Source organism: Pocillopora damicornis, chromosome 3, assembly GCF_964200805.1.
Source record: "Pocillopora damicornis chromosome 3, jaPocDami1.2, whole genome shotgun sequence".
Lineage (NCBI taxonomy): Eukaryota > Metazoa > Cnidaria > Anthozoa > Scleractinia > Pocilloporidae > Pocillopora > Pocillopora damicornis.
The window spans coordinates 13,311,209-13,325,469 of NC_142672.1; the positions used below are offsets into that span (position 1 = coordinate 13,311,209).

Here is a 14,261-nt window from a genome sequence, read left to right on the forward strand (position 1 = left end):
AGTAATATGAATAAATAATGAGCTTCCTTGATATAATTTTATTTGCATTTGCACCTCTTGTTTTCCCACAATACTTCTAAACTTTCATCTATCCCTTTACTTAAAAAAGCGTTTCCTCGTATAGAAAGCCATATAATCTTTTCTTCACCAAGAGATTCAAAGATCACAAGGAAAATAAAGAAAAAAATGGTGCTTGTACTCTAACACCCAAGAAAAACTTCATGAAATTATCATGAACTCCAGCTGTTGGCTTAATTGTTGGCCTGTTGAAGGTAGTAATGTACGTATTTATGTAAAGTTACACTTTTTGTCACTTATTTATTCATTTCGACAGGATGAGAGGGAGATTTTGCGAATGCGCATTTACGCCTGTAATCATTATAGTCAGCTGAACTTTAAGCCCAGCTTTAAGTCTCTCTGTTGTGTAATCGACATCACATATCCATCAACCACCTGCGTTGTCATGGCGGGTGAATGTTCTAAACATCGCTTGAAATTTGTCGGTTTTCTTCTGTTCTTCTGAGATAAAAATCACGTCGTTTCTTCATCTTGATTTATAGAAGAAGAGATTTCATCCCGAACTTTTCTTCGCGAAAAAGAATATTTAGGTCGAAATTCAAACGAAAGAAGATTTGAGAAAAGTAATACCATGGAGTCTCCCCAAAGCGGTAGTCAGGTTTCAATGTCGGAGACTGCTTCAGTTGCAGGGACAGTTAGCTCTGAGAGTTCCGTGGGTAGGACACCTAGTGTATCTGCGACACCAGAGAGTATTCCCGCTTCTACACCAGCTCCTGTTCCTCAACCAAAATCCCAGCCGCCTAAACGACGTGGCAAAGGTAGATACCGTACTTACAAGTTTGTTTGATCTGAGCTACTTTTGTTTAGAATAAGCTTTTGTAATTTTAATGTTTTTTCTTATCTCCACTTTCAAGAAGATTCATTTGCATTCTTCTTTAACATAAGTTCGTTGTCTTACACAGAAACCATGGGGTTTTATCAGGTTGATCTGATTTCAACGGTTGTCATGCATCAGATGACCTGACTAAATGGCAAGATTCTCATATTTACAGTCATAAGTTTAATCTTAATACTTGGGAGTACACAAGATTCATCAGGTCATTCATCCCATGTTAACGTTTTGAATTTCAAGAAGTACCTTGAAGTTCTGTGTAATCCACATCAGCATTTGGTGGTTACTTTGGATAATTTTGATGGGTGATGTCCAATTAACAACAAATCATTAGCCATTTACACCCTAACATCAATATGCATATTCTCCATACTGTCTTTGCATATGTTCTATACCTTTCCTAAGTTGCCTGCAAGGAGAATTTGTATAACAATCCAGAGCTTCTTTGGTTGGTGATCATTTCCTTTATTCTCATAACCTGAATGTCTGATTCAGGAGTAACATTATAAGGAGAAATTAGATACTATTCCCACTAAGAGGTCAAAGGGTTAATTAGCTCGTTACAAGTTGAAGTCCCTTGATAAGGTACTGTTCACATGGTATGCAGTAGTGTTACCTATCATGTAAAGTGATCAAGATGAAATGATTACCTCACCCACTTTGGCTTCCCCATCTCCATGTATACTTGCTTGAAATTTTTCTGTCGCACTTATATTGATATCAAGTCTTTATCATGGTTTACATGCCTTATTATATCCATTTTGAGATCACTTGTGATCCTTGCCATCTGATTGGCTCTCACCCATGTGTTTTGTTCACAAATTGCACCATTTTATACTCTAAATGGCATCTTTCTCCCAGCCAATGAGACAGCTTTACTAAAAAACAGCAACCAATCAAATTTTAAGGCTTTTTTAAAGAAATCAATCAAATTGCAGGAAAATGAGAGACAACTTTGCAACTTTTTACAAACCAGCTCAGTATACTGGATCAATAAAAATACAAGTACAGACTTAAAAAACTTGTATCAAACCTTAACACCCTAACATCAATATGCATATTCTCTATACATTTCCAAAGGTGCTGTAAAGTAGTAGTAGAGCCTTTATATGGGCCCAAGTGGCCCATGGGGCCGGTGCTTAACTCCAGTTTTCTTAGCATGAAGCGGCTAGGAGTATTGCTACTCCCCCCTGGATGGGATGCTAGTCCATCGTAGGGTTACCCCCAGCACATTTGCTGGTACCCATTTGTACACCTGGGTGAAGAGAAGCACTGTGAGAGTAAAGTGTCTTGCCTAATAACACAATACAATGACCCCAGCCAGGGCTCGAACCTGGACCACCTGATCCAGAGTTGAGCGCACTAACCATGAGGCCACTGCACCTCCCTTCCAAAGGTGCTGAGAAGGACAATTTGGTTAAAAATAAAGAGCTTCTTTAGTCGGTGATCATTTCTTTTATTCTCATGACCCAAATGTTTCATTAAGGGATGATTTTCCAAGGAGAAATTAGATGCTAGTCACCCTCAGGGATTAAAGGGTTAAGGGACAGAATTTGCAATTTCAAAATGGATGTAATAAAGTACTGATTGAGCTTTGAGTTAGTTGCACAATTTTTTAATCTAAAATCATGCTTGTGATTTTGAAATCACATGTATGATTTCAGACAAAATTACTCTCCACTCAGTTCAATTACCATTATTAACCATGACAGCAGACTTTTTCATTGTTTCTCTCCTGATATGTTAAAATATAATTGTCACTAATTCATTGTTTTCATCTACCTTGCTCAGCTCCAGAGTTGCCTGTCTATGAAAGAAGAAATTGGCTCATTCATCTACATTATATCAGAAAGGAATTTGAAGCCTGCAAGGTGGGAAACATTCTTTCATGAGTTGTACATTTTGATTAACTTGAACTGAAAGAAAATTCATTTTTTGTTTCAAGTCTCATTGTGTTTTGTTGTAGGCTCTGATAAAAGAGCAGCTTGCTGAAACTCAAGGAATGTGTGAATATGCTTTGTATGTGAAAGGTAATACTCATGTTTTTTTGACATAGATTAAATTGTCTGAGTTAACTCCTGCCAACAAGTCATATATTTGGGAGCCAATTTTCACTTAATTTGCTTTTAGCAAGATTGTACATGTAACTGTCAAATGGTGTTTTGTATCACTAGCCCCACACAGAGAGTTAATTGCATAGTCAGTGTGATTCTTTAACCTTTAACAGCCTAACATAAGTATCCATACTCTCCATACCTTTCTCTATAAATTTCCTTTTGTACTGACAAGGAGAATTTGTTTAAAAATCAGATGGAGATGGGATGGAGATCATCTCTGTTATTCTCGTGATCTCAATAAATGATTCAGCAGCATTACTGCAAGGAGAAACTAGCTGCTGGTTTAAGTGTTTTCTTGTATTTCTTATCACACTTAATCTGACTGCTTTTTTCCTGTTTCAGTCAGTTTTTTTAGAGCTTTCAGTTATTTTATGTTGTGATTGTGAGTCAGCTATATGATCATTTGCATGCTGAATTTGAGTTAACTTTAGCCTAACCCACGATATTAAACACTACATTGAGATAAAATTTTAATTTAACATCTTTCTTTAGGCATCTGATATCCATGTGGTAGGCTAAAGGTAGCTAAAATTTCAACATTGACTAGGTAACATGTAGTCTGATCACCATAAAATAGGATTAAGTGATAAAAATCATGGTAATTTAGCACTGGACATTCTACAAGGTGCCTCTTTTTGTCCAGTGTTTCTAGGTCAAATTTAAATTGAATTTTAAGGTTGTGCGCTAAGTTAAAATGGAAATTTATGGGACAAATGATGTAAAGTTGAACAGGATTCCCTTTTTTCCCTTGGCTGATTCAAGGTTATGAATATGATACAGTGTAAAAAATGTTGCTGACTGTCAGAATCTCATTTACTGAACTTGATATTTTTATAAAGAGGAAAGACATAATGGGAGAATCTTGTGCCGTGGACAAATTTTTTGCCTCTTTTTCAGCATTAATTCTTCGTCAAGAGGGTCAAATCCAGGAATCATTGGATCTCTTCCAGAGGACTGTTCAAATCAATCCTCAGAGTGCTGACAACCTCAAACAAGTTGCAAGATCTCTGTGAGAGTTTATTTTTTACTTGGTTGAAGAGTAGATCAGCTTCATTACTGCATGTGTTACCTTTGTAGAAAGATCTGCTTACCATAGCTACTTTTACAGTTGTCACCACTGTAGCAAAGACACTGGCAAATTTTAAAACAGTTACATGAACTATACAATTTATTCATAACCAGTGGTTTCTGAAACATGATTAAATTAAATTACACTACAGCCAACTACCAAAACACCAAACAGCAAAAGACAATGCAAAATGTACCTGACAGTTTGGATAGAAGGGGTACATGAGATGCAGCTAAGAAACAATCTTAACACGACAAACTGTGTAACATTACTGTTCTTTTTGTGTGAAAATTTCAATATGTGTCTACGGACATGAGGGGACTGAAGCCTAATTTGTAGATAAACCACTGGTTTTTTCAGGTTTCTTCTTGCTCGCCACAAGGCTGCTCTTGAAGTGTTCAATGAAGCTGCAAAACTTAGCACCAAGGACTGGGTAAGCTGAGAAACTTTTTTGTTCTTACCCAATTTTTGAATAGAAAGATAAAAAATCTTGGCAAGAGAAGTAATTTTTAAAATTTCTCTTACATACAGGAAATTTATCATAATCAAGGTGAGTGCTTAAGATTGAGCTTTGAGTCCGGCAAGTCCACTAGTAAACTCCTGTACAGGTATTTTTTTCATTAGAGCCCCTATACTTTCTGTTCTGTCAACCAAATGACCAAAGATACCAACACAGGAGAAGAACAGTATTTACATTAAAATACAGAGAAACTATGATGGCACTCAGCCTTACAAGTGTTCAAAACAAACTGAAAACTTACCAGTACTTCTTGACTGCCTTATTATTGACATACATTTTGGCAAATAACTGGTTAGTAATTACAATAACTGGTTAGCATGGTTGTTTCTGCACAACTGAAACTTTTAACTATGTTATGAGACTTTAAATTATACATTTTATGTAACAAGCATTCCAATAACTATTGCGTTATCTAAATTCAAACAGAGTGTGCCTGTACAACATTCAGTAACCAGTGCATGCATTTCACCAATCAATTTCATGTAATTAGAATGAGCTGAATGTTCAGGGAAACACTTTCCCACTTTCAGGTGTTTGCTATGTCTACATGAAAGATTTTGAAAAGGTTAGTTCAAATAAAATAGTATTTTATTGGCAAAATATTTACAATTAGAATTTGATTATGACTGAAATCATATCTACTCATAGAAAAAGCCAAAAAAACTAATTCTTTTTTTTTTTAAATTCAGTTTCCATGCATCGTGTAGTTAACAGCTTATCACAATGTATATCATGGATATTGTGAATGTAATCCTAGGCAAAAGATTGTCTGACGCATGCCTTGCAGTATCACCGTCATGATGCATCTTTCATACAGCTAGGAAAAGTTTTACTCTTAGAGGGAGAAACAGAATCTGCCATTGATATTTTCAAGAAAGCAATAGAGTGAGTACTTCTTAACATAGAGTAGCTCTTTTCTCACAAGATCTCACTAGTAATAGTACTGACTACCAAACATTCTTAGGATTTGCTATCTCTTAGAATTTGGTATTGATCGAGTGATAATCCCCTTGTTTATATTTTCTTTTACTGTCATTGCTTGTATGCCTGACATTGCATTGATGTTGTATTAAAATAATTTGTTCAGTAACATCCACTGAGTCTTGTCAATAGACCTCTGGTTTGCTCCCAGTGTTTTCATTTTTATTTTTAACATATTTGTGATGAATCATTTAACCCTTTACTCCCCTAGTAGGTAAGTAAGTAAGTAAAGACTTTATTTAAAGAGGGTAGCACTAAAATAGTATAAGAATACTAACAAACCAGTGGCCCTCTAAAATTATGTACAATACGGATGTTAAAAACTATGGCATAACTATGAGATAATATAATGAATAAAAATACAAGAGATAAGAGATCAAATCAATTAAAAGTACAAAAGTATAACTAAATCACAGAATAAAATTATTTAAAAGCTGCTGTTCTTCAAAAATTTTTTTCCAAAGAGTTCCTAAAAGAATTAAGCAACGCTATTTTCCACATAGATAGCGGTAAGCTGTTTACAGGCTTGACGAGCAGTCACAGTGAATGTTCTTCCCCCTTCAGTTATACGTTTGATAGCATGGCGAGCAATATTGAAGTTGACATACCTAGTCTTCCGTGAATGAGTGTCGCTAGTAAGCTTAAGTAAACTTTTAAGATAGGTTGGTACATGCCCTAAGACTGTCTCAGGCTAACCCTACTTTCTCCTTACAGGATCACCCTCAAATTAAATCTAAGGGTCATGAGAATAAAGGAAGTGATCACCAATTTAAGAAGCTCTTGATTGCGAAACAAATTCTCCTTGTCAGCACCTCAGGAGTTCATAGAGCACTGTAGGGATAATGTGTATACTGATGTTGGGGTGTCAGCGGTTGAAATAGTTTGTTTCCTTGATTTGCTTGGCTGCTGTGACTGTAGTAAATTCTCTTGTTTATTCTTTTTCTCAGATTCTCACCTGAAAATCCAGATCTCATGACAACACTTGGACTGCTCTACCTAGAGGTAAAATGACCCCTTAACTCCCAAGATCTGATTGTTAATTCTCTCCTCTAGCTGCTACAAATTTCCTTGCAAATTAGTTACAAGATTTTGATGTTAGATCAAGATGACAACTTTTACTCAAGATAAGTATGAGTATTCTCATTACTTGTTCGCTGGATAATATATGCTATAGGGAGAAGTTACAATTTAATCACCACTGAGAGCTTAGGGGTTAAGCAAAAATTTCTTGTGTAAAATCAGTGGACCTTTTTTGAAGGTTAAATCAATTATCCTTCTTTTTCCTTGTTGCGTAAAGCGCATCCACATTTCTCTTCTATCACACTTTATCTTGCAGCTTGGTCAGACGTCAAAAGCTTTTGAGCATCTTGGCAATGCATTAACGTATGATCCAAGCAATGTAAAGGTGAGATTTTGGCACTCTCTTCCTTCCTTATGTACCATGTACGTGGAATTAATTTTTTTCTATTGGCACAATCCTTTAAATTAAATATACCACAAGAATCAGTGATAGCAAAATGTTATATGTGTGCGTTTTAATGGAGAAGGTAACATAGTAAGTTAGTATTATTAACGAGTTAATAACGTAAGTCGGCCACCGTAGAGTTTCAAAGCTGACGTTTCGAGCGTTAGCCCTTGGTTAGAGCAAATTTCGCCCTTTCGTACTTTGTCCTTCGCTCCAATGAAAGGCTAACGCTCGAAAAGTCATCTTTGAAACTATTTACGGTGGTTTATATACGTTATCGACTCGCTGGTTATACTTAATTACCCTGTTACACTCTCCCACCGACGCAGCATACAGTTTCTTTAGAAACTAACCCCTTTATTCATTTGTAATGGACAAGTTTTAACTCATATGGTTTCTAATGCACACTTCTCCTGTAATTATTCGTGTTTTATTGCCAGGCTATCTTGGCAGCTGGTTCTATGATTCAGTCACACGGTGACTATGATGTGGCACTGACCAAATACAGAATAGCAGCCGCAGCTACGCCTGAATCACCTCACTTGTGGAACAACATCGGCATGTGCTTCTTTGGAAAAAAGAAATATGTCGCAGTAAGTTGATTAACAAGCAAATTTTATAGTTTAGGCGTCTAATCGACCAGAATTGGGTTTGAAGATTTTCAAAGCGTATTAAATATTGGTAAGAGTTTCCTGAACATATGATATATTCGTTTTTGTTTTGTTTTGTCTTTTTGGTTACGTTGATGGGAGCAAATTTTCAATATTGAGTACCTGAAGTAACATGGGTTTGCTTTGTTTTTTTTTTGTTTTGCTCCGTGATTAGTCCTGAAAAGGCGAGCTTTCTTTCCAGTCAATAAGATTTAAGTCTAAAACCGATGGCGGCCTGGTTTATCGCGTTTTTCAGCGCTTCAAGAAGTCTGCTTGTTTGTTCTCTGAATTCCAATTGGCTCATTGCGTACTGGCTGGTTGTTGTAAACAATTTGGTATTAGTTTTACGAAAGTCAATCGAAATGCGCTCAGTGTCATTCAATAGTAAGTAATAGGTTTGGAGAATTTGCAGTTGAGCGATCATACTTCACTGTACTACGCAAATGGTCGCACACACTTGCCACACTCCTACCCAATCAGATGCAAGGCTAGTACCGGTCACAACTTGGTTGCTTGTCTTTTTCCCGCCCTTTTACCCCCAATTTCTCCGGTTCCCTTGATGTTGGCTGTTGTTCAAATTAAGTGCGGTGATTAATTGATTTAGCTTTCGACACTCAATCGAAAAGCTCTCAAAGATACGAAGAAATATTTAAAACTGCTACTTCCAGGCCTCTTACTCATTTTGGTTTCCTCAGGCCATCAGCTGTCTCAAAAGAGCTACATACATGGCACCGTTTGATTGGAAAATCCTTTATAACTTGGGAATCATTCACCTTACAATGCAACAGTATCCTTTACACTTCACTGACAAGATCGCTAAACAAGGAAGTATTCGTTTACTCTCCTAAAGGGTTTGTTTAAATCATTGTGATCGACAGTTCTTTGCAGGTCCGATTTATTTCATTTAATTCTTTCATTTTAACTCTTTCACTCTCAAAATCTTATAATTAATTCTCCTTACTGTCTGCCATACAATTTTTATGATGTTAGTTTAGAGAATGTGGTATGGGATGTTCTAATAATACCGTAATTGGCATTTTTCTTTATTAACATCATTTGTTTGCTTTAGATTGTATGGATATTGTGAGGAGAAATTCTGTCTTGGTCACTCATGGGAGTACGCGGTAACTTTTCGCAGTTGCCGCAGGCTGGAATTTTGCGCGCGAATTCTTTTGCGTCGACGAAGTAATCACTAACGCAAGCGTACTAGAGTTATTTCCTTAATGTCTATCAGATACGCGTCTGCCTTTCACTTCCTTAGTGCAGCAATTACCCTCAAACCGAAGCACGGTCACCTCTTTATGTTACTTGCAAGTGAGTGTCGCTGTTCTTATCACACGTGAGTTTCATAAAACTTTCTGTTCTATTTGTTTGATATGTTTATCAATGTTGTCCGTCATATGTATCTTATTTCAGTTGCCCTGACACACCTGGAGGATCACGAGAATGCTAGACATGCATACGAACAGGCAGCAAACTTAGACAAGTGAGAATATCAATAGAATTATACTCAAATTTTACAAGAAATATCAATAACAAGCTGTGTTTCCTCCATTCGGCCCAGGTTACTGATCGAAATCAGAGGAAAAGGTTAAGTCTCTACTGGAGCCAAGGAGCCCACTCAGCCGTAGATTATCCCGGTTTCTTTAGCATGAATTGACAAGGAGTATCACTACCCCCCTCTGGATAGGATGTCGAAAAAATTCGTAAACAGCTAGCTCGAGTAACAAGGAACTAATTGTACTAGTTGGTACAGCAGGATTCACTTGCGTATACGTTTATCGATGAAGAATGATAATTGGTTTTTTTAATTTTGGTGACACTTGATGATAATCCTTTGACTGTTGAATTTTTTTATTTTTATTTTTATTTCAGCTCTGATCCTTCTATAAACTTGAACTTCTCGATCTTCCTGTATAATACAGGCGAGAAGAAAGACGCTGCGAAACAGTTTAACATTTACGAGAGAAAAATGGAATCCTACCGATTAGTCAAAGGTGTCGAGATTGACGCAGAGGTGAATTTGCCATCTCATATCGTTTAACCCGTTTGCATTCTCCATACTGTTCTCCGTATACATTTCCCAAGGTGCTGCCAAGGAGAAATTGTTTAACAAACAAAAGCCACTATAAAAAGATATTATAACAGTCGCAGGACGTCCTAGCAATTCTGCCCTCTCTGTGGAAATAGACTGCTTTTTTCGTCATAGCTTTCCTACTTTGTATTTACATGATTTTCAATTTCTTCATGCTTGCTGTTACATTCTTTCCTTTATTGTAACCAACAGCTTGTGGACGTAGCCAATAAGCTCGGTCCAGCTTTACAGGTCGGAGAGAACCTAGTCTGGGAAGGAAGTGACGCTGGCCAGTCATCACGGGCGGGTTCCAGAGATCCCTCAGCGCCAGAGTCAGTGGCGAGCAGTAGCTCGTCTTTTCAAGAGGATGGCTCTTTTGTGTGAACTTTTTAACGATACAACATGGTGTAATGCTCGTTGCAGAGTTCCCCAATATCCCATTTTGGTGCTTGCTGAACTGAAACTTTGTAGAATAAACTGTGTTAATTGCATGTGAATAATGCTTTTTACAGAAGTTACTATGATCTACCGACTATGCGTTTTAGTAGATTTTGATCTTTAAGCGTGGGTATGTATTTTCCCGCAATTTCTGCGTTCAAACCCCGGCACCTTCAAAGATCTTTTTCAGGAGGGTACACTTGCTGCTTTTTCTGCCTTTTTCGTACCACTGCCTGCGGTCGTAATCCAGGGTAAGGCTTATGACGACACGAGATTTACACTCTGCAAGGGACTCTTTGTCCAAAATATACTTTTACGTTTGCTGAGACCGTTACAGTAGAACCGACCAACTTCAAGTAAAGTTCACTCTGCTTGAGAACAAAATTCATCCAATTTCAAATTCAAAGATTGCAGTATGTTCTTAAAAAAGGATTTTTAGTTAAATTAGTCACTCTGTGGTAAGCTTTTCTCGTTGGTTGTATCTCGCTTTACAGTAATTCAAAATGTACGGCACAGCCATCGTACCAACTATTAGCTTACTAGGTATTCTTTATATATGTTATTTATCTTGTAATTATATGTTAATAATGTGATAATATAATGCCATAATTAAGATCAGTATTCTTTTGGTATTGTAACCTTGATCGTTGACGGGTGGATCAGTACTACCAGTACAGATTTGAAAAAACTTTCGAGGAAGGCGAGTCTGCCATGATATGCCATTTACAATTTATCAAAAATGCAATTTTCAACTGAGTGTCGTAAGTTATCCGAAATTGCTTTGGTTTTCTTCACCCCACTCTGACATTAGTCCTTGAAACTCGCGCCACTTTCTCAACCAATCAGATTCAGAACTCAAACCATGCGTAACTCGGTAAACCGCGTTTTCCCCCGCTTTAAGGGAGTTAGCTTATTGAAAATTTGACTTCTCATTGGCTCCTTGTGGTGTTTACCGTTAATCTGATTGGTTGTTGTGATAAGTTTGGTTAAATTTCACGACACTTGATCAAAATGCGCTTTTAAGAAACGGTATCCTTGTCCAAGAGGCTCGAGTGTTGTTATTGTAACCTTGTATTTCTAAATAATGATCGCAACATGTTGAGGAGTCATTTTAAAAACATTTCTTTTCCTTGTTAATTTTTTCAAGAAAACATGCAAAACATGGTGGGAATATTGATCTATGTGCGAAGTGGTGTTTCAAAATTAGCGAAGCTGGTTATATAAGTTGGCATCACTTATATATATAGAAACATCTGGTGATTCGGGTGTAATCTAACTTCACGCAATCGGTAGATATTCTTTGTCGCTCGTAACAATTCTAAGTCACTCTTGCTGGCTTACGCTCGAGACCCTTGCCTATAAGTTCAAATCTATGATATAGACCTTAAATACTTTGGGAGAGATGCGAGACTCAGAGATTTAACGGAAAGGCTGACCAGATTTTAACATTGGATCAAAAATTTAGAGTAACCCGTGATTCTTTAATGTTCCATTCACCACTCTCAGATTTATGAATCCAGGTATTCATGGCAATGTTGGTTCCGACCGACCTCTGCATGAACAGTCTTGAACGAAATCATCGGAAAAGATTAGATATACATGAATTGTTCGATTTTATTTACGCTTTATAACCTTCCAGACGTAGCGGCGAATTCTTCTGCATCGCACGTAATACACCAAAGGATTTATGCTCGAGTTGAGGAAGGTCAGAGTGCTCAGAAACGGCAGAACAACTTCAAGAAGCGCCAGGTTCTTGGTGATGTACAAGCCTAAAACTGCACTTGTTGTAGGAACATAGCAGAGGAAAACAACACCAACCATAATAAGAGTGGTTCTGGTGCTTTTAACATCTTGCTTTGTCGGATTGTTGGTATCACTGACCAGCGCTCGTATGAGTATCCAGTGTCGTCTTGCAATTCTTGTCATTTTGAAATAGCAGAAAAAAGTTGTGAACACTAACAGCAAGGGAGGAATACAAGCGACTGCTCTTGAAGTTATTACAGGGAATAACGTATCAGCTTTGTGTGTGAGGAAGACGGGCACCGCGGCAAATGCTACCGAAAGCGACCAACAAGCAATTATGGCCTTCAAGGCTGTTTTGGCCGTAACTAGGCTTTGATATCCTAAAGGGTGCGTGATACAAACGTATCTATCTACAGTTATCAAACAGAGATTCAGACAAGACGAATACAACAAGAAGTGAGCCACGTACATTCCGAGCGCGTTCAGAAAGTTTTGTTGCAATAAGCAGTCAGCAAAGCCGAAAAGTCGACTTGCTAGTCTTACGGCGATCAACGGCTGAGCAATAAGTCCAATTAGTAAATCACAAACTGCTTGTGATGTGAGGAGAAGATTGCTGGGTACTTCACGAAGATGGGGGAACTTGAAGATGGCCAAGATCAATAAGGTGCTGCCTCCAACAGAAATTACAGGCAAACAGCTGTCGATGACCAAGTTTAAGATCGACAGAAGATAGAATCCTTTTGAAAGCTGCGAAGACGTATAGAATTCGTCTGTGATATTGAATGGACAGTCAGCATTAGCGGAATTCATGATTAAAATCTCAGAAGCAATTGTGTTCAGTTTAAATTCAGAATGAATTGAAATGAGACGAAAAAAACATGTAAGCACATTTCCTTAAACTCAGCATGCCAGCTCCTCAACTGTTTTCCAACATTTTTCAGTCTTATTCTTCTATTGACGATCGTACCAATAGGCCATTTCCCGGGGAGTTCCAAACAACCTTACGTTAAACATCAGGCAAAGCATACATAACTATTTTGATGAAAATCAGTTTTATTTATATGATAAATAACAGATCGTCTCAATATCAAAGACTCCTTAGTTTAGCCTCACTTAAAAACATGTTTTATGTCTAACACGCCGACAGGGCCGAGTCAATTGTATTGACCACGCGTTTTGGTAATACCGTGACATGTTTGCATTGTAACAAATAGAGTATAGAAAGAGCGGATGTACAGACTTAACACGGATAATTTGGTTATTTTTTTAGCCACATGAAAATTATCAATTAAATGGAATAAAATAGAAAGTATCCTCGACGCCAATAAGAACGAGGACGATTCATAAAGGAGAAGATTGATATGTATCGCCGGCGACAATTAATCTAAAATCCTTACAATGCGCTTAGCGCGACGTATCCGTTCCCTTAAGGATGTTCTAAGGAGACAATGAAACAACTTCACAGCGTAGTCGGCAAAATAAATAACTACTTTGCTTCTCAGTATTGGATGTTATTGTCTGACCACAGACCAACGGAAACAAATGGAAGAAAAAGGGAGATAAATAACTTTTTTGATAGAAGGATACTGTTTAACTCGGTGAATATGAATATATAAAATAAATAAATAAATGGATAAATCAGCAGTGGAAAAAACTCAAATGAAAGAACAAGGGAACGAATGAACGAAGTAACGAACGGATGATTGAATGATTGATTGACAAGGCGAGAAAAAAAACCAGATCAAATGACACAGGATAGGTAAGGAAAGACTTTTCGCGTCGTTTGGCAGCACTTAATATATAATTACACAATTATGAATTTGACACGGGCTAGAACAGCATATCACTGAGACCACGCTGTTTTCACCTTCTTCCTTGTTCCTGTTTCCTCAGTTCTTCAGGTTACTCATAGACTACAAAGAAACCGGGAAAATGAACGCAGACTGCGGAGAGCCTGGACGTTTGTGCCTTGGGTGGGGTGGGGTAAGGGTGAGGGAAGGGGGTGGAAGAGAGGTGTATGAGGGGGAATTTTTAAAAATTTTAAAATTTGTAACAAAAATGGCTCTGTATCGGCCGAAAAGAGTAGTTAGTGGCACATATAGTTTCACAAAATTTGATGCAGGATTAATTTTCTGAAGAGTTGCTTGATTGCCACGAACGAGGAAGGACGAAGGATTGGATACGAAGGAGAGTTGATGAGTGGAGGAATTGCGAACGGAAGATACGGAAGCCTACAAGGAATTGATGAGAATGAATAACAAGACATTCTACGAAATTTTGACCGCAGTTTTAGC

The 14,261-nt window shown here is 37.5% G+C and overlaps 2 protein-coding genes across 2 annotated transcripts; one reads left to right on the top strand and one right to left on the bottom strand.

Moving 5' to 3' along the window:
• The first annotated feature begins 424 nt into the window (after nt 1-424).
• LOC113674278 (BBSome complex member BBS4) lies at nt 425-10,842 on the top strand. Its single transcript, XM_027190758.2, has 16 exons — nt 425-836; nt 2,702-2,781; nt 2,877-2,940; nt 3,925-4,036; nt 4,457-4,529; nt 4,628-4,646; nt 5,147-5,181; nt 5,374-5,501; nt 6,545-6,599; nt 6,934-7,002; nt 7,503-7,655; nt 8,408-8,499; nt 8,947-9,026; nt 9,129-9,198; nt 9,588-9,729; nt 10,000-10,842. The coding sequence occupies exons 1-16, from the start codon at nt 650-652 to the stop codon at nt 10,168-10,170; spliced, it is 1,530 nt and encodes a 509-aa protein (XP_027046559.2). The 5' UTR covers nt 425-649; the 3' UTR covers nt 10,171-10,842.
• Nucleotides 10,843-11,838: 996 nt separating this feature from the next.
• Nucleotides 11,839-12,777, bottom strand: LOC149048300 (trace amine-associated receptor 2-like). The gene has a single exon (XM_089199435.1). It carries the CDS (start codon nt 12,775-12,777, stop codon nt 11,839-11,841), a length of 939 nt encoding a protein of 312 aa, XP_089055561.1.
• Nucleotides 12,778-14,261: the final 1,484 nt, after the last annotated feature.